The following is a 20,828-nucleotide window of genomic DNA, read 5'->3' as shown; positions in this document are numbered from 1 at the left end:
TCCAGTCTGTTTGGGGGCTTCTTTCTCAGATTTTTGTTGTTGATGTTTTCTCTATGGGTCTAGTTTTTCTGTGGGTATGTGTGGCATTTTTTGTGTGTGTGTGTGGTGGTGGTGGCATTTGTTTCTTTTGTAATGTCTGCCTTGCATTCTTCTACTGAGTTTTCCACTCTTTTTGTAGCTCCTTGCTTCCTGTAATGATGTGCTTTTTTAAACTACTTTAGTCAGGCGTGCTTCCTTGGCCATTGTTTTATGGCATGTCTTCCCATAGGAGTGAATTTATGAATTGCATTCAGTAGTTGACAATGCAAAAGAAAAGAATGGAAACACAGTCATAGCTAGTAAAAAAACTGCAGACAGGCAGTAAATGGTAATTACTCTGAAGACGCAGGGAAAGACTAGAACGTTAAGGCTAGGATCACATAGTTCTTTTCAGTGATTTTTACTTATCTTCTTTTGTGTTTATTATTGATTCTTAATGCTTGCCATAGACCTTAGTGCAACAGAGAGAAGGGCAAGAAAAATTATTATGGCATTCCTCTGGTGTCTGTTTTACCTTTTCATGAGATTTGTGGATGTGTGGGAATTGTCATCAAAATATTATGTGGACCTCAAGGTGGATGAGTAGGTGGAAAGTGGCAAGAAGCTAGCATGTTATAAACAAGCTGCTTTGCATTGTGTTATCATTAGTGTTTATCAGAATAGTTACAAAAAGAAGAAACTCTTATAAATTCCACAAGTAATGATTTATTTTTTTCCTTTTTTTTCCATCTTCTTTTATACTAGATATTGAAACAAGTTGTTTAGAAGAAAAAAGTAAGAGGGATCATTTTACGCAACTGGTATTAGCCTGTTTGGTAAGTTGCACTTAGAAAGCCGTTTGGTAAAAGAATGTGCCAAAATCTGACAAGAAAAATCAGAGAGTTTTGAAGCTTGCCTTTTTTTTTTTTTTTTTTTTTTAGGAAAAGACTATAAGACTGTCTTAGCAAATTCCCAAATAATTTAAAAATGCATCTTCAAAGTGTTATCGTAGAGTAATATAGTATAGTTGTCCCTTGAATTCTTTAAAGAGTTTTGAGAGAACTTAAATTTTTCCCCCTGTCAGTTCAACAGAAACTTTGCTTCTGAAGTATGTTTTGAGTTCGACTTCTCTTTTATGCAACCTCCTGTCTTTAGAAGTGGCATTCCTAACCACATGGAGTGAGCTTCTTTTGTAGGAAGATTTAGCATATGAGAATAAGGCTTTTTCTCCCACAAGATGAGAGAATAGGTATAAGCTTTGTAAATATGCAGTTCTTGGTAATAATATCCCTAGATGCTATGCAATGTATACTTTGTAACCAGCAATTAGGCTCTAGCGCTTGTTTCTTCAAGGTGCTCTTGTATATAAAATCTACCACTGTAAAATTCTAATTTCAGTTAATTAGTTTCTCTGTTTTGTCCACTTCTATGTTTGAAGCAGAATGCATTTAGTATCATGGTATATCATGATATTTGAACTTTTTTTTTCAGTCAGAACGCATATGTAGCCTAAAGTAATAATCGGATGGTTTCTAGGTCTTTGTAGTTGACAAATTTGATGTATGTTTTTGGTGTTTTTTAGTATCTTGTATCTGACACTGTCCTAAAGGAGCGTTTAGATCCAGAGACACTGGAGTCATTAGGACTTATCAAGCAGTCTCAACAGTTCAATCAGAAATCTGTTAAAATAAAGACAAAGCTGTTGTAAGTTTTGGGGTGAGGGTTGTTTGGGGAGTGGGTGGGGAGGGGCAATGGTAATTAGTCTGGCAGCAATATTTTCTAACAATGTTTAATGTTTCTTTTAATAAAATACTCAATTTTCTTTAGGAAATGTGTTTTGTTGCACTTTAACTTGTAATTGACAAAAGAACCTCCTTAGCTCTCTTAGCTTTCAAACTCTTGAGAAATGTAAAATTTTTTTAATGTCACCTATTGCTATGGCTTTTGCTACAGTGATTCCATATGTACAGATTAAATACTTAATATTTAATTTTATTTGTGACAAATGTGAACTTACAAAGTATAAGAAAATTATTGCTGTTGCATCAGTTAAGCATAGGCATTTGTTTTCATAAATAAGCAAATGTAGTTATGTTAGTTTTGGCAACACAGGATATATTTTTGTGGTGTAAGTTTGCTTTTTGTCTCTGTATCCAATGTTTCAGTCTCAATCTCAAAGAATGCCACTTGAAACTAGAACAGGTCCTTAAGCATGGACTGTTACAGAGCAGTTCTCCAGCATAGTGTGTAAGAACAAGCTTTACTGTTAAGTATAAGCATAATCTTGCTTTTACATGGTCTGCATTTGAAATAAAAGAAGAGCTGCATTTGTTTGGAGAATGCTCTCTACCTTGCAGGTATTTGTTGTACTGCATTCTATAATTTTTGCAATAGCTCAAGTAAATTACAAGTTCTTAAAAATGTGTTCAAAATTAGCATTTTTGTATAACAAATTTAGTATTGATAAGAGCATAAATAAGCTTCACTGTGGACGTGTGTTACACAATAGTGTTCAATTTCTGTTTATTTGCAGTTATAAACAACAGAAGTTTAATTTGTTAAGAGAGGAGAATGAAGGTTATGCAAAGCTCATTGCAGAACTGGGGCAAGACTTATCTGGAAATATCACTAGTGATTTAATCCTTGAAAATATCAAATCTTTAATAGGTAAGGAATTTGAAGGATTATGGGCGCTGGTTTTCCTACATGGTCTTGTGACTACAGAGAGCGACTTTAGACTACTGTTTGAGATCGTCTGTGGATCAAATAATATGTCATGCAGGCATGTAGTGCGATAGTAACACATACTGGTAGATCACCTTGGATAGAATTATGACACTTGGAAATTCCTCTTTCTGTGGCAAAATTAGTTTTGGGAATGTTGTGTAGTTAAACTTAATTTAGATACTGAATTTATGGTACAGCCTCAAATATGCATGCTGTGATTTTGATTCATTTCAGCAGTATTTTTTGAGGATGTGCTTGTCATCTCTTAGCAGGCAGATTAGAGCGTAACAGAGTAATGCTTTTTGCTATTTTAAGGTACTCAGTTCAATGCACGAATATTCTTTTAGTCTTCAAGAAGTTGAACAAGTGATTCCTCATGAAGAGAAATGAGAAGTAGTAAATGTTCTTCCTTTATGTAGTTCTGTTTGTGATTTGTCTGTATTTCTAAGTTGAGTCTTGGAGCGAGTATCACAATTGAAGTGCAAAATACATTAAAAACAGGAAATACCCGAAATTCCCCATGTTTTACACTTCCTTTTTGAATAAAGAGTTCTAAACAGTATATTGATGTTTGCACCAGTGCCTGTTTCATATGGTGCCAGTGCAGTAATGGTCAAAAGGCTATGCTACTATTTTATAAAAGATAATTTTTCATCTATCACAGAATTTTGCCTGAGACTGTCAAATCCCTGTAATAATACTACTTGTTTTGGAAGAGAGCTAGAGAAGAGGATGGTTTTGCTAGTTATTACAGTAAAAAATACACAGTCAGTTTGAGGAATTTTATAACAAAACATTTTTCTGTCTTCTGGAATTTTAGGGATTGCAAATAGACTTCCTATAAATTGTTGATTCTTTTAAAGTACTGAGTTGCAGTAGGTTCCGGTGTAGCAGAAATGGCTTTTGGGAAGGAAAGACTGATGTGATTATGTATCTGCATAGTGGATGTGCCTGGATAAAACTTCTCATGGCACAATGAAGAAAATAGTCTAGATGTGGATTCTTTTGATAGAAGTAATATTTCTGTCTTGAGCATGTCTTCCGGAGTTTTGGTGGAAAAGTGTATATATAGTAAAATACAGGTATGATTACAACATTGGCTTACCTGATCTATATCCTTGCCCTTGCTTTTGCTCCCCTCAAAATAAACAAACCGTTCTCCCCAATGCTGACAATAATACTGAATTGACAGGACAGTACAACCAGGTGGATCAGGGTCTAGGTCAAACCAGAACAATTTTTTGGGTGTAAAATAATGTCTAGCTGGCTAATTTGTGTGTGACTGCATGAATACGTGTGCCAGCACAAGGGGAGAAGCAGCAGCCCGTGCCTTTTGCTGGCACTGTGGTATTAGTGAGGTTGAGTTTTTACTTATTAAATGTTTGCCTTAAGATGGTAATTTCTAGTTTTTCTGTAATCTCAATTGAAAAGTCCTGTTTAGTATCTTTGCCTAGTTCAATATTCAACATAAGTCAAAATGACCGATGCTGTATTTGCAGATGATGCAGATTATTTTGCTGTAGGTAAATCCAGGCTCAATTTTAACTGGAAAGAATTAACTTTAAAAACTAATGTATTTGTTGTTTAGTAACAAAATGAAGGTGAAAAATAGTGACGTTAAGCTTTTCTACTCTGTTCTTCTCCACTAGGATGTTTTAACCTTGATCCTAACAGAGTTTTGGATATTATCCTAGAAGTCTATGAGTGCAGGCCTGAGTATGATGACTTCTTTGTACCGCTGATAGAGTCTTACATGTACATGTGTGAACCTCAAACTCTATGCCATATCCTTGGGTTCAAATTCAAATTTTATCAGGTAATGTATCTCCATTCTTAATTTTTGTTTTTGGTGGTTGGTTGTACTCAGTGTTGAACTGCAGTCAGTGACAACAGATTTTTGCTGCAGATTTTGGGTTTTTTACATAGAAATTAATTTTTAAGTTGTAAAATTCCAGTATTGAAAGCAATAATTTCATGATTTGAGTGGAAGTCCCTAATGTATTTTAGAGGAGAATGCTTAGCATTCTCCAACACAGCTGAAAACAATCTTGATGCCTTCCATTTGAACTTGCATGGTTATATAAGGACTGGCATTAACAAAGAGATTGTACCTTATAAACAAAAGACTTGTCCCCAGGAATGAAGAGCATGTTTGCAAGGGAGTCATGGTTGATATTTATATTGATATAAATATTAAAGGTTGTTTTAAATTTATGGTTAGGAACTGCATACAAGCACCATAAGGTATGAAGACAGTTGAATGTTTTTATTTCTGAAAATTCTGATTGTTTATCGCAGTTAAGTCTAGTGGCTTTGGAGTAGTAGCAGTTAAATAGCATGATAACAAGGATAACTGTGGGTTAATATGTTTCATCTGAACTTTGAGTAGTTTCTTTTCTGTTTCATGACATTCTGCAGTGGTCTGATTGCTTTTTTTTGTTTTGTTTCTTAAATTTGCAATCTTGTCCTTTTTAGGATCCAAGCGGTGAGACACCTTCCTCCTTATACAGAGTTGCTGCTGTCCTTTTGCAACATAATCTCATAGATTTGGAAGATCTTTATGTTCATGTAAGTGACAATGTTACTCTGTCAAATGTCAAAATTAAGAAAACTTCAAAAAGAAAGCCAGATATTTTACTTATTCCTAAAGCTTCAGATTCAGGACATACTATGTAATACCTGTATACGTACATGTTTAATGTCTTTTAAAATTTCGAGCACTTTCTAATGCTGCATGTTCAAATAAACACACACTGAAATATGAATGCTGATAGACTTTCTTTGAATTATCTGTGTAGCATCCTCCAGATAGTTTACCTCCTGCCTGAACAGGAGATGGGAGGTAAATGCCTGAGTATGCTTTAAATGCCCAAGTAACCTTCCTTGAGAACTAGACCCTTTGAGTGTTTTGCTTTACAAGATCAATTTTTGAAAAAAGTGGTAGGACAATCAGCTCCTAACATTCTTTGTTTATTTTAGTAGTAGGATTTTTTTAAACTCTTACATATTCCTGAATAGGCTTCATTCCATCTACAAGAATTCTGACCTTTTGTTAGGTTGAACGAGGAAAATGGAGTTACATGTTCAGATTTAATCAGAGAGACTTATCCTCTCCAGTCTGACAGTCTTATCAGCCAACCAACACACCAATTTGGCAGACAGTAAAGAGAATGTTACAATTATCAAAATAATTTTACGTAATACATGAATTTTTAATTTCAGAATATCCATAGATATTTTAAGACTCTCAACTCTTCCACTGAAATCAAGGAAATGAGGCCTAGTTACAGCTATGAAGATTTTGGAATGCAGTCCTACCATTAATTTGTGTGGCAGTTAATAGTATTAGTCACAATATAACTTGTCAATAACTGTCTCTGGCTTCATAGGAGTATTTTGGCTAAAAATGTGTCGGGTGGAGCAAGAGTAGGAGTATGTGTCTCAGATAATTGGTGTGGAGGGAGGAATGCATGATAATAATGCTAGTTTGTTAAGCAATGTTTGTAAGCTTACAAAACAAATGCTCAGACTTGCAATTACAGTGGCCTGTGCAATCTCAACTCAGACCTGTATAGGTATGGGCATGTTTTCTGATGGTCTCACAGCTAGAATGGTCCCTGCATTCATTTATACTCTTCACCTTCATCACGTTGATTCTCAGTCTCATTTTTAATCAACTTTCATTCCAGAACCTCCCTGCCAGTCTCTCTGTCTGTCTTTGCATGTTTGGGATGGCATTTTTTTCCTCTTTTCAGTTCAGGCTTAATTTAACTTGCTATGGGAGTTTCAAGAAAATAATTGGTGTGTAGGTGTTGAGTCTTAAGTGGTATATATTGTGCGCCTCCTATACAATAGCAGCTGTCAGGATTATCATTCATAACAAGAATGTTTTCCCCACCTCTGCTCTCCCTCCCCCTTCCAAGCCTGTAAGAACTGTTTTCTGTTTGTGTTGTATATACACACAACCATATATAATATGTATTGCATCCTGAAGATATGATTTACCCCTTGAAATTCCGCACTAGGTATTTCTTGGTGAATCTTAGTAGGTTACCTGTGTTTTCAAATGAGTAAAGTGTAGCTCTCTAAACCTTTTACCTTTCCAAGCGGGATTCTTTCTTCCCCTAATTTCTATGAAATCGAGGAATGCTACCGTCTTTTCTCTGGACAAGGTGATGCTTAGTCTTTCCTTCTTCTACTGTCTGTTTGGGAGGAGAAAAACCAGTAAAAATCTTCAGTTGTTAAAAACAATAGAAGAAAAGATTACTGTATCAAAGAGGTCATGACTCTACAGTAAGTTTTGATTACTTATTTGCAGCTAAAGTTTGAGCATGATTTTAGGAATCAAATTGAAGTTTGGCTTTGTCGGAAAAAGAGCTTTTCTGTCTCACAACTTGACCTTTTATTTTTTGAGTGTAGGGCTATATTCCTCACCCTGATAGTTCTCAAGTACAAGACTACGCTGAGATTTTATCGTACTAGGTATCTTTCAATGTAAGATGGTTTTCAAGGAACAGATGTTACATGGGTTTAACCCATATTGCTGATAAATAGGAAATTTGGTAAGCTTTAAACGGTATGCTTTTAAAATAAAGTGCAATCAAAATTTGTGTCTAAGTAGGTTATCTGTTTTTCCTTGGTGATGAAATTTTTTTTTTCCTTTAGATGAGCAAGTGAAAACTTATGCTTTTGAATATTCACTTTGTTTTAAGGCACCAAATTTTCTAAGTGTTATCAAGTATGTGCATGATTGGCACCATATAGCTATAGCTGAATGGTAAATTGGAGAGGGGAAGGGGAGCTTATACAACTAATGGTTGTAAGGAAGTAGAACAGTGTTATTTCTCATGAGTCCTTGATTTCAGAATAGTCTGTTAATAGTATACTTCCTTTTTGGGATGATGGTAGCAAGGAAAAGAATCTTTCAGGGAGTAAGTTTATCTGATTAGTAAATAGGACAAACTTCTGCTTTGAGCTCAAGTGATCAAAAGTAACAGTAGGTCACTTCAATTTTCAGATATAATGTTTGTTCTGGTTTTTTTTAGCTTCTTCCAGGGGATAATGCCATCATTGAGGAACATAAGCGAGAGATAGTGGAAGCTAAGCAAATTGTCAGAAAACTTACAATGGTCGTCTTATCCTCTGAAAAGACTGAGGAAAAGGAGAAGGAAAAAGAAAAAGAGGAGGAGAAAACTGAAAAGGTGTGTGTCTGTGAATAGCTTCCTTTCCAAGAAAATAATTTTAAATAATTTTAAACTAAACATAATAATTGTTATGAAAACATTTTTATATTTATTTGAAACAGACAGGTACGTACTTCTTGGAATGCTTGTGTTTATGCTCTGATTGCACTTCCATTACACTGAATGCACAAAAATGCATGGCTTGAGGTTTGTTCTGGATTTCTCTAGGTTTAATGCTCTTGGTTCAATGGTAATTAATTTCTTTCCTCCCTTTTTGTTGTATCGGCTCCACTAAAGTATGTCCCAGCATTCATATACTACGCAATCTTTAACAACTGTGTTTTCTAGGACCCATGATAGTATAATCCTAGTTGATTTCTTAAAAATAAGGGCATTAGTAAGAGTTTATTCTTTATTTCTCTCCATCAAGAACTGGGATGTAAAGAATTGCCAGACTTACGAATGCTGGTATAATTATCGTGCATTGTAGAAAAAGGTTTTAACTGAACATTTTTAATTGTAACTGTCAGCTGTGCTTTCCATTCGATCTGTATCTTTGTAGGTATAGATGTATATTCTTTATTTAAGGTGCTACTATGTCATGTATTGTTCATATTGTCCTAGGTCTAATTTGTTTCAGTGTGTCCAAGCCTTACTTTTAAAAAAAATTATTTAATCTCTTAGCAGCCTTTCTGTTGTCATCTTCATTTGAGTGTTGAAGTACTACTCAAACATCTTATTTAAAAGAAAAAAAGCAGAATAAGAGCTTGATATTTGCATTTTGTAAGTGACGTACTGGAGAGGGGAGAGGGGTCCATCAGTCTTGACAGTTTCTGTATCCTCCTGGATTCATTATATCAATCTGTTTTGTCTACTTAGTCCTATTTGTTCTACCCCACCTTGATTCTGTACATCTGTGACCTTCTTTCCTCCTTCCGTTTTTCTTGCCTAGCTTGAAAAAATCTGGTTTCATTTTTTTCCCTCAGGCAGCTGATACAGGCACTGCTCTCTGGCCCTCAACTGCAGCCAGATCTGTTCCTTAAACTGATTCCTTTCACTAGCTTAAAGTTTCTGACCTCCCTCCCACTCATTTCAATGTCCCTTTTGATTATACCACATTGCTTTGGTCCACCTTCTCTGCGGTCAGGTGAGGCTGCCTGGTGTTCTGAAGTGTGCACGTCCCCACATTCTGATGGAAAACTAAACTCTAGATGGGACATGGGGAGTGTATATATTGCAAGTAATGTCAGAAGAATTAAGACAGTTTTTATGGCTAAGCTTTAGAATTAAGAACTAGGGAATTTTAAGCTCTAGCAGAACTGCAACATTTTTCTGAAGGATTACAATGACAAATAACAAAGTCTGAGCCTGTGTGGTGGGAAAATGGAGAGCCGTGCTTAACAAAAACAATTTCTGTGACTTTACACACTGTTATGCAATGCATACTGTTTCTTGAAAAGCTTGTTTCTGTGTTAGTATTTTTGTATGTGATTAGCTGTGCAATTCATAGCAATTAGTAGAGTAACTACATGTGAAAGCTGTTGACAGTCTAAATTTGAGTACTTTGTATCCAGTGTGCAGTTTTAATGTACAATTTCTGATATGGTACCATGGAATAAATGTCTGGATAAGGCAAATAGTGTTTAACGATTATTGACTTAACTTTCCTTTTAAACCCACAAAGTGCTTATTTTGTGTGGTTAAAACTTATTATTGGCTCATGACTCTAATATGAATAATTTAGTATTGGCAAATGCATTATCTGCTTTTGCCTTTTAAGATGCATTTGACATAACCAAATAATGGGGAGATACTTGAGAGGTCACAAACTCAGCGGTACGACTAGATTTGACAGCAGTTCCAGACTGACTCTTCTCTGTGCCACGCATGCTTTCGCTTTTGGAGAGCGTGTTTCAGAAGAGCTTGCTTACCTAAAGAGAGACCCAGTCAAGCAGCATGTGTGTGTGTGAGCAGTGACTGCTTTGGAAATGAAATAGCATACTAACACATAAAGCCTAGAAAGACTGTGTGAGTAGAAACATGGATTCTAATATAATTAGTAATCACCCAAAAAACCCAAATCACCAAAAATTTGGTGTTTAGTATTAAAGTTTAACTGGTATGTTCATACCAATTAAATAACTGGTTTGTGATTTTTTTGTTTGTTTGTTTTTCCTTTGGTAATAATATGACTTTTACTTTAAGAAGTCTATTGTATTGAACATGGATTTTAACCTTCCTGCACATACTGCACAAGTAAAGTTTTTAAACACTTCCATAAAGGATCAGCGTACCCTTTTGTTAACATAGTATCTATTGACTTAAAAAAACAATCCTTGGCATCAAAGTAACTTGAAGTAGTTACATGGTAAAATAACATTAGTGAGTGCATTCCTAATTGCACATGTATGTTTTTAATCTTTCAGAGGCTCATCTTGTTCTGATGTGTAGATACATTCCTCCCTTGCCCCCCCCCCCCCAAGGAAAGGCTAAAATTTCATTACTACATAAGTTCAACATGAATATAGAATAGATCTGCACGTTTTGTTTTGAAATGTTGCTCTGCATGTTACTGTGTACTAGACTGTTTTCTATTTTCAAAACTATCAGAAAAACAGTTGCCAGTGTTATAAAGAAGTTTTAAAAGGAAAAAAATATTAAAAAATCCATTCAAACTACAGAACCACAGAACCGTCTGCTTTGTAATTAATTTTTGTTCTTGTCAGTCTGTCTTGTCTGTTTGCATGATTTAAATGAAACTATTTTTTTGCCTTAAAATGCTTAAACGTTTTGTCCTAGACTTGTAGTCTTACCTCCTTCAGCGTAAGCATCCTCTTAGGCTTGTAGTTACATACAGCTAGTTTGCAGTCACTATTCTTTACCGTTAGCCGTTTACTAATAGACTTTCACCTTGGGGACCAGGGAAAACCAATTTATAACAATATATCAATACCATGCCCATGTAAAAATGCTTCAAGGCATCATCTTAACTGTAAACTCCTATTTCCTCTTATACCTATATTACAAAATGGGATATTTGGAAAACTTCTTGTAGACTTGCACTACACTAGACTCTCCTAGAGTAGATGGTAACATGAAACTTATGATACAGGCAAACTAAGAGACAGGTAAAGGTTTTGGGTTTCAACACGCAATGCAAAGGATTCTTAAGTGGTTGCATTGTTCTTGAAATGTTATGTAAAGAAATAAACTGCAATAGAGTGTGACACTTTGAAAAATACATGATCAGACATGTCATATAAAGTTCAACACAGAAGTTTATAAAGTTATTTTTAACTTTTTTCTTTGATCCAGGTGTTAGATTCTATGTGGACCTGTTTATTATTGTTTTTAAAGTGTGCTTATTGTCTAAATGTCTAGCTGAATTTTATTTTACTTTTTTTTTATTACATAGTTGAAATACTAGGTGGTTTTCTCTACCTGTGGATTACAGCTGCATACTGCTTAAGGAGAAATATTAAGAAGACTTTATGAATACACTTCTTCATTGTTTGTTATCTTGCAGCCTCCTGATAATCAAAAGCTTGGTTTATTGGAAGCTTTATTAAAAATTGGTGATTGGCAGCATGCACAAAGTATTATGGATCAGATGCCGCCGTTTTATGCTACTTCACACAAGCCTATTGCAATTGCCCTTTGCCAGCTTGTACATGTGACAATTGAACCTCTGTACCGCAGGTAAAGTGAAAAGTAGAATTCTCTTGCTACATGGGGAAAACTACTGTTTATAAGCATGAATTCACTAATAAGCCTAATTATATTGATACATTTCTAAAATATTCACTTCTGTTTCATGTGAAATGCTGCACATCTTATTTTTCAGAGTTGGTGTACCTAAAGGAGCTAAAGGGTCACCAATTTCTTCTTTGCCAAACAAGAGAGCACCAAGACAAGCAGACAGCTTTGAGGACTTGAGAAAGGAAGTGTTCAATATGCTTTGCTACCTTGGTCCTCATCTCTCCCATGATCCCATTCTATTTGCAAAAGTGGTACGCCTTGGAAAAGCATTTATGAAAGAGGTTGGTATGACAGAACAGCTTGTCAAAACTTTAAAAATACCAGTTCCTCTGATGTCAAAGAATGCTTAGGTCTTACTGGTTGTGTATATATTCAAATACTGACACATAAAAACTTCCTTTGACTAAGGACAAATTCGGAGAATCTTATTTTAATTCTTGATCACTTTTGATCAATAAACATAACAAACATTTTTATGAACAACTTAAGGCACTTTAGGTTTATAACCAGGAATATTTAATGATAATTAATTTCTTGTTATAGTCTTCATCTTTTAAAACAATAACTGTGTATGGAGATTTTTTTTAAAAAAAACGGACATATGATACTAATTGCACGGAAGCTTTTACATTACTAGAGCGACAGTGTAGACAATGGGGACCAATAACCTAATCATCAAGGACTTAAAATAGTACTTTCTATTCCACCTGTTAGGTTACTTGGGAAGTAGGGGATGTTGCATCTTTTTAATTAGTGGGGTGTCCCCCTGTTCTGCCAGTTAAAATGCTGCTATTCTTGAACTTGTGTCACTGACAGATCTCTGGATGCCACTAAGGATGAGTTCAATGGAGATCTAAAACACCCTATAAAGCCTCAAGTTTCCAACTTTAGAAATAAAATGGCCTCTTGAGATTTGTTGTTGTCTTTTTTGACCATATCTTTACCATGTGTATATTGAAAGACTGGTAGTGTGACCTGTTTTAAAAGGCTGCAAGTTGAATTTATATTCTGACCTCCCTTGGAACTCAGTAGCTCAGACTGAGGCTAGTGATTTCTTTTGCTACTTTTCTGGCAATTTGCTGTTTGACTAGCAGTTTTTGTTTTATTTTCAAGTAAACAGTAGAGGATTTTAAATTTTTTTAAATAGCAGGTCAGAGAAATGTTGGAATTCATAGCTTTTAAAATATTATTTTAAATTATTATTATTTATTATTATTAAAAACAAACACCCCATCCCACCTCCCCAACTTAAAAATCACTATTTTTGTTACCTAGCTTTTTATTTTAACTTACAACTGAAAGTTGGAGAGGTTGGTTGATCTAAATGGTACTGGAGGGAAGATTTTCAGTTTTATAACTTTTTTTTTCTTAAAAGTATTTTTTATTTCAACTACAACTAACAAATACTGGAATGTTCAAAATCTACGTACCACCTGGGGGGAAGCTTTCATGTCCGGCTGTACGTGATGATGCAGAGCTAAGAACACAGATAATTCTTGGGATTGAAGATCTTTTTGTCTAACTTAACAGATTTTGGCAAGAGAGTTTGTTCTCATCAGGTTCCAAGATACAATGATACTGACAGAAGCTACACTAAGTTTGGGTTCCAAGTAGTCTTTGTAATAAAATCGTGGTAACTTCAAGCATTTCCATCTTCCCCTACTTCCATATCTTTGTAGGAGGTATAATTTCTCAGCATCTTCTCATCCACAATCATAAGATTTCCCAATGGTTAATACTCTTGCTTTATAGCATGATTATTTCTTGCTGGCCTGTGAGAAGATGGGTATTTGAGTGATATGCTATGTTACACTGACAATGCAGTTAACTTGGAAATTATAATTTCAAGGGAGTAATTCATTTTACTGCTGTCAGCAGACTATTAGGACTACTTTGTAATTAAGTTCAAGTACTGAAGGTTTGTGAGAAAGCCCTTATTTCTGTGGATATGTACAGTAGAATGGAGATTACTTGGTTATAGGAATCTCATACAGTTTTACTGTAAACATATGAGTATAATAGTTTAATGTGTTTCTGACAAGAATGAGCAACATTTTAGCTATTTGCTCTAGGTTGGAACTGTGAAGAAATTCGTCAGTGACAGAGTGGTTAAGGTAACATAGGGAAAGTTATTTTTAATGCACTATTGCCATCAGCATGTTCTAGTTATGAAACTACATTTAACACACAGTAGAAATACTTATAACTGGAGGTGATTTTGACTGTAAGTTAACCCATAAAGTAGTTTAAAAGTTAGACTACTAACATTGCACTGCAGCTTTCATGCTCAAGTGTACCTTTAAAATAATTGTGCACTTACTGGTGTGATAGCTTAATATGCTTTTCATGGTGAGCGGAACAAGAAGAGAGAAAATAAAGTAATTTAATAATGAAGACTAAAAGCTTAAGAGGGTATTATTGTGAGAGAAAGATGGGGAAAATAATCTATGACTGTTGATAATTGGGTTGGAAGTCCTGGGTTTTTTTTAGGTAGAAGGTGAATGCTTAGGGCATTTTCTTTTCCTCTCTCCAGTAAGAAAATTCAGTATTTTGTATATAATAGTAAGTTTCCTTGATACTTTGGTTATTACCTCTTTTTGAACAAAACTGTACAAAGCCTCTATATATGTAAGCAATGCATTTCATTTATGCGTTTGAATTTCTGTTCAAAAATATTTTAATCCTGACAGATCTGGAAAACTAAACATTTAATAGACATGGCCCTTCAGGTGTATGCTTTTGCTGAGGTAGCCTTGTTCTGAAACTGTAACTGTTATGTTAATTATGCTACAATTAACTTGATTGTCTTTGTTATAGTTTCAGTCTGATGGAAGCAAACAAGAAGAGAAAGAGAAAATGGTGAGTTAATTTTGGAGGAAGGTGTTTTTATGCAAGATTGTAATTGAGACCACATGTTTAGTAACTGTACAACTCTTCTTTCTCTGTAGAGTTTTGTGCTTTAACAAATGTACATTATAGACTTGTCTTGATTTTTATAGACAAGTTTGAGGCAGTCACGGGGTTTTTTTGTATTTCTGTCCTCTTTTTTTCTTTTTCCCCTTTCCCTCCTGCATTCCTCGAACCTAGTCTTGTTCTTTTAGTCCAGTCCATTCTACTTCTTATTTGGCCAGAATCAGCTGGAGTACCTCTAGCTATTTATTCTATAAATACGCTTTTCATGGTGGCACCTTGTATCTTAAAGAATTTACTAGGGAAAAGCATAGAGAAAAACAGAAATTAGAATTAGGGGAGGCATTTAATAGTACAGTGGCTAATTTTTCTTTATTGGCTAGTTTATTTCTTTCTAAATTTTCTAATTTATTGAATTATCAAGACTGGTCACAATGAAACCCAAGTGTCCAGTTGAGATCTAACTTACAAAACCAAGCTGTTTGGTGTGGGTTTTTTTTTAACTCGACAAGCAAGTTTTCAATATGAAATTTGTGCAGTTTTCATTATTACTTATTACTCCTGTTTCTCACTTGTCATGACTTTCTGACTTATGAATGATTTCCTGAATCATTGCAGAGGAAATTATTTTCTTCTGGTTTTTTGTTGGTTTCTTTTTCTTTTCTTTTTTTTCTTTTTCTTTTCTTTTTTTTTTTTTTTTTTTTTTTTACTGCTGCTATGGTTATTCTAACATAGCTCAATGGGAAAGAGAAATGTTTAGGAAAGGGTGAGGGTAGGATACTGAAAACAGGGAAATTGATACTGTGCTTTGGGAACATGTACAATGCCTTCAGGTTTTAATCTGGAATTTTGAAAATTGAAGTAGTGTCAAGGAATACCTTAATACATTGAAAGCAGTTGCCAAAATCTATTTTCTCCTGTTGCATTTCATGCCATTCCATAGTATATCTGTTTTAAAATTATTTATTTGATTGGAAAATGAGTGCAACTTGCTGAAAACTTCAGCAGTTTTGCTCGAATATCTTATATAGGCAAATAAAATACTGACAGTGCGTATGGTCCATAAATTATCTAATAGAAGATTTATCATGGGAGATATTTTTAAGTCCTCTTTAGATTTTTTTTTTGTTTGTTTGTTTTCATTTAGGAAGCCTTAATCTTGTGGCAAACTTGTATTTTATCAGTCTAGTAAGATGTGTAATTTGTGCATATCTGCATAGCATGCATAGCATTGCTTCTGGTGTACTTACTTGATAGTGACCTCGAGTTTTTTGTCTTTATCTCAGGAGATACTGTTTAGCTGTTTGTTGAGTATTACCGATCAAGTCTTACTTCCATCTCTTTCTTTGATGGACTGCAATGCATGCATGTCTGAAGAATTATGGGGGATGTTCAAAACTTTTCCATACCAGTACCGGTGAGTAGAATAATTTGATTCCATTCTTTGGAAGTGGTCTCTTGAATTGTCAGTACTAAAAATAGTTTTCTTTATAATATTTCAAGGTACCGTCTTTATGGGCAATGGAAGAATGAAACATACAATAGTCACCCACTTCTAGTGAAAGTTAAAGCTCAAACCATAGACCGAGCCAAATACATCATGAAGTAAGTTGTCTAATTCCATAAATAGTCAGCTGTGATACAATGTATTGCATGTCACCAACTGAAGAAAAAAAACTTGACAAATACATTCCCTTTCTAATGACTTAGTAATTTCACTGATAATCCTTGTTCATGAAGTATTTAATGTACTGTGATTAAAAACTGTCAAATAAGTAAGGATACAGACATTTGTCACCAACAGGGGTATTTCATCTATGAAAAATGTCGCATTAAATTATTTAAAACCTTTTCCATGGGTATGCTGTTGTTTGATAAATTGCTTTGCTTATGCAAATGTCAGAGTGCAACATATGTTCTCTAGGTATGGAGACTCAAATCCAAAGAGTCTCAAAAATCTTGTCACGGTTTCTGTAGGTTTGAAAGTAGGGCAGTAAGTTGAATTGAATGGAATGATTCATTCTCATCTTCAAGTGGGCTCACAATAATTTCAGATTTACCTCACATTTAATGTCCCCGACATCATTGTCAGGGATTTGGGTTCTCCGTTTGTTGTTGCCCAAACCAAATGCTATGGTTTTATAATGTGGATAATTCAAACCTTTCTACATAGGCAAGACAGAATAATTGTTACTGGGTAAAAGACTTTGGACTTGCAGCTGTGAAAGCTAGAGACAATGATTTTGATTCTCTTCTGACTTGCTGCGTAGCTATCACAGACCATAAAACTTTACATCCCTTTTCTTGCACAGTGGTTTCAAATGTGCAGATGAGCCACAGTGCTGTCAGTTGTTGAGATTGCTATGTGTATGGTTTACTTTTGTGTATCGACTTCAGGTTTCATGTTAAGCTCATATCTTCAGTAGGGAATGCTGTGGAAGTGTAACACAATGAAACTAATACTGTTTTTCAATGAACAGAGTGCAACAAATGCAAAATAACTAATCTGTGGCTAAATTAAATTTGCAAGAGACATTAACAGCATCACATGCTATTTTTATATGTGGTATAGGTCCCACTGGCAACTTTCGAATGCAATGTGCTCCAAGTTGAAACTAGAATACAGTCCACAGTAATATAGGGACAACTGGTTTGTTTGTACTGTCTGCACGTTATAGGATTATAAATTTCAGATTCCCAGAGGAGTAATATTTATATGCTTAGATTTCATAAAAATGCATCTGCCAATGAGAATTTAATCTCTGCGACTAATAAAGGTGTTTCTTCACTAGAACTAACCTGTTGTTCTAGTATTCTTTTTAGCTTGTCTATTGCAATAAAGTATGTTCTCTTTTACAGGCGTTTAACTAAGGAAAATGTGAAACCCTCTGGAAGACAAATTGGGAAGCTCAGCCACAGCAATCCTACAATTTTATTTGACTATGTATGTAGTTATATGTGTTGAATACTATTTCATCCTAACAATAGACATTAAAGTATAGGAAGGGACCTGCTGTCTTAGTGAGAGGGCAGTTCTAATTTCATTATTTTTTACTATTGTAGCAAATTTTAAAATACAGTAATTTGCTAGTAGTGCACAGGTCTGAGATATCAAATATGACAATAGCTCTTGAATAACCACAACTGCAGAGAAAATTACATCCACTTATTTATAGGAGTAAAGTATTTAATTTGAGATAGCTGAGGTGGGTCTCAGAGGTACAGGGATGTGCTGATCAGGTTATACAGAATGCAAATTCAAGAAAACATAATGCTTTGAAGTCTGAAAAAACAATCCTCCCAACTTCGCAGGGTTAAGATTACTTGGTGCTACAGAATGCTTCAGAGGTGTAAAAGTATGTTGATGGACCTCCACCTTATTCACAAATGTCACTTGTGATTATTGATCCTACCTGGTCTTAGATTTTACTTGAAGAAATTAATACTGCAAAACACACACGTGTGAGCACATCATGTACCAAAGAGAACATTCTAAAATTTGATTAATCCAGTTTACTTGTATTCTTTCATGACTTAGGTTCAATTTTTTTTTAAAATAGTCTTTTATTATTATAAGTAGCAACAGAAACTCTTACTGCTAAGGTTTAGGATTCTTAAGAAATCTTAGAAGAAAATGAGTGAAATGTTTTCACGATTTTATTTTCTGATAACCGAAAAGTAAAATAATTATACAGAATTGTTTTTACTTGTTAGAGATGTTTCACTGATATCTCTATGGTACTAGATAAATTAATGAGATTACCTATTACTTTGGAAGTCGTTTAGGACCTTCTGAAAAATCAATTTCAGAGGTTGTTTTGTGTAGGTTTTGAAGACAGGCATTGTTAAACGGTTTTGATTTATTATATGAAAGATGTTCAGCTGAATGTCTTCTGTAACTTTCAGATTTTATCACAAATACAAAAATACGATAACTTAATAACTCCAGTTGTTGATTCACTGAAATACCTCACTTCGCTGAACTATGATGTCTTGGCGTGTATCCTTTTACGTAAATCAATAAGTCTAGTTACTGATAAAGTTGCAGTTGTAGCCAGATTAAATCTGTTGTCTGTGAGTAAATATTCTCTTCTATTGTTTTCTATTCTTGCTGCTTTTTGCTGGAAAGTTTAGTGAAGTTTGCAAATACCTTTTGCATTTTCAGTGGGTTACAGAACCTTCTCTATTCGTTCTTTCATACTATGAAAATCATACTTTTATTTTTAAGGGTTTTTTTTACTACTTTCACTCTGTTCTTGAAGGCATAGTGATCCGGTAAATAGTGAGGTAAATACTGCTTTCTAAGTTACCATTTCTGTCATGATTTTATTTTTTTTTATACCACCAACTATGTTAGTGGATCCCCTATATCATGCTTGCTATACTTGCATATCGTGTTCATATATTACGAATTATGGAGCTCAAGAAACAGGGCTGTGTAACTTTGTTTTTACGAATTGAGGAAAAATTTTCTCTTTAACTCCACTAAAGACTGTATCATTGAAGCTCTGGCAAACCCTGAGAAGGAGAGAATGAAGCATGACGACACTACAATCTCAAGCTGGCTGCAGAGTTAGTATTCTTGTTTTATTTGTTACATTAATGTTGAAAATACTTCACCTTCCCTATGATCTACCATACTATTGATCATTATGATCAATATTTCACTTGGATCTACTAGCTAATGTTTTAAACAGAACAGAGAGCTGGCAAGTTTAATCTGTAGGAAAATAGTTTTTTCTTTGTATTACAAAAATACATATATTGCTGACTTTCCACATGTACTTCGTTAATGCTTATTTAATGATTAGTATCTCATGAGGTGCAGTCACAGCTGTTTCTCCTTGCTTTAGGTCTGGCTAGCTTTTGTGGTGCAGTTTTCCGAAAATACCCAATTGAACTTGCTGGTCTACTTCAATATGTAGCCAACCAACTGAAAGCTGGGAAAAGGCAAGTCTTGCACAACTGATCTTTATAAACTCAGTTTTTATAATTTTTATTATTTGGGTGTTTGCTGACACGTAGGCACTCAATGTAGTAGTTACTCCAGTAGGGGTAAAACTCCATTCATAATACCAGGAAGGTTAAGAATTTTAAATAGCAGAAAGAATAATATCCTCTTTAGTACGTTATTTTTCCTCTAATTGTATAGCTGTGACATATTATTTTTGAAGTACTGATTTTTCATCTGTAACTTACTTAAATACAGTTTTCTTAACAACTAACCAGACAGGGAAGAAACCCTGCTGGTCTATAATGTTGTCATAGAAATTATTGTACGTTATTTAAAAAATAAGTATCCATGATATAAAAAGGTGTGACTGTTACAGTTTTAGTTTTTTCTTTCTTATGAGAAAGTCTTCTCTTACGAGATTGTCTTCTCTTCAGGGATGGCTCTTAACTTTTTAATATTATTTTGAAATACTTTGTCCAATTTATTTAATGCCACTTGAATTGCTTCTTGATACATCAATGTTAATCATAACTCAAAAAAAAAAATTTAAACAAGGTTTGCAATTTGAATCTTCCTTTTCCTTTTGTCCTTCCATTGTCCTCACTTAGTATTTTGTTTCATTTATTTATTTAATTTTAATGTGTTATTTTTATCACATAGGTGAGTATCAACTTTTTTCTATTATGAATCCCCATATGCTTACTGAAAGACAGCTTACCAATGGAGATAACGCAGCATGTCATTTTAGGGTATTTATATTGAGAAATCTAGCTTTTTCCCTTCCCTGCAATGTAGACACTCAGTCTCATGTGCTCCCCTGTCCCTAATTTCTTTTGTATTCTGATGGTACAATCACATTGAGCTACAGAGGAAGGGTAAGTAGTGTTTCTTGTCTTTCCCCAGAATTGAGTATTAAGACTTTATGTATTTTGAAAAAAAATCAAATTATTTTTAATATTCAGTTTAGTATTTGGAGTCGTAGAAATAAAATGGATTTACCACTATGACCAGTTCCATAGGACTGGAGTATTCAAATATTTGAATTGGAGTATATGCTGGTACTGTATAGTTCTTAGACAGAAAACATACTTATGGTTGGAACAGCAAACAAAAATATAAACAATATAAATTATTTAAATATAAAACTTGGGTTTGGAGGGCATGGGTCAACACTTTTTATAAGTAGGTCACACAAATTTCAGAAGTTACTGGAAAATATTGCTGATGTGAATGATCATGATACAATTTACTGTACTTTTGTGGAGGAAAAGTCACTG

General features: G+C 34.4%; 1 protein-coding gene across 4 annotated transcripts in view; it reads left to right on the top strand.

The window, feature by feature from the left end:
* Window positions 1–20,828, top strand: part of THOC2 (THO complex subunit 2) — a 56,240-nt gene that overhangs the window by 11,581 nt on the left and 23,831 nt on the right. For 3 of the 4 annotated variants that reach the window (XM_075513544.1, XM_075513541.1, XM_075513542.1), the window contains exons 5-20: window positions 784–854; window positions 1,601–1,722; window positions 2,552–2,685; window positions 4,395–4,561; window positions 5,221–5,313; window positions 7,791–7,946; window positions 11,455–11,627; window positions 11,773–11,968; window positions 13,760–13,801; window positions 14,505–14,546; window positions 15,884–16,014; window positions 16,101–16,202; window positions 17,457–17,541; window positions 18,504–18,597; window positions 19,089–19,169; window positions 19,451–19,547. In XM_075513544.1, coding sequence (XP_075369659.1) covers window positions 784–854; window positions 1,601–1,722; window positions 2,552–2,685; window positions 4,395–4,561; window positions 5,221–5,313; window positions 7,791–7,946; window positions 11,455–11,627; window positions 11,773–11,968; window positions 13,760–13,801; window positions 14,505–14,546; window positions 15,884–16,014; window positions 16,101–16,202; window positions 17,457–17,541; window positions 18,504–18,597; window positions 19,089–19,169; window positions 19,451–19,547 — 1,786 coding nt within the window. The remainder of the gene's footprint in view (window positions 1–783; window positions 855–1,600; window positions 1,723–2,551; window positions 2,686–4,394; window positions 4,562–5,220; window positions 5,314–7,790; window positions 7,947–11,454; window positions 11,628–11,772; window positions 11,969–13,759; window positions 13,802–14,504; window positions 14,547–15,883; window positions 16,015–16,100; window positions 16,203–17,456; window positions 17,542–18,503; window positions 18,598–19,088; window positions 19,170–19,450; window positions 19,548–20,828) is intronic. The other variant, XM_075513543.1, reaches the window with a different exon arrangement.

Source organism: Mycteria americana, chromosome 10 (genome assembly GCF_035582795.1).
Source record: "Mycteria americana isolate JAX WOST 10 ecotype Jacksonville Zoo and Gardens chromosome 10, USCA_MyAme_1.0, whole genome shotgun sequence".
Lineage (NCBI taxonomy): Eukaryota > Metazoa > Chordata > Aves > Ciconiiformes > Ciconiidae > Mycteria > Mycteria americana.
The sequence above is the reverse complement of the archived record's forward strand: the minus strand, read 5'-3'. Positions and strand labels throughout refer to the sequence as shown.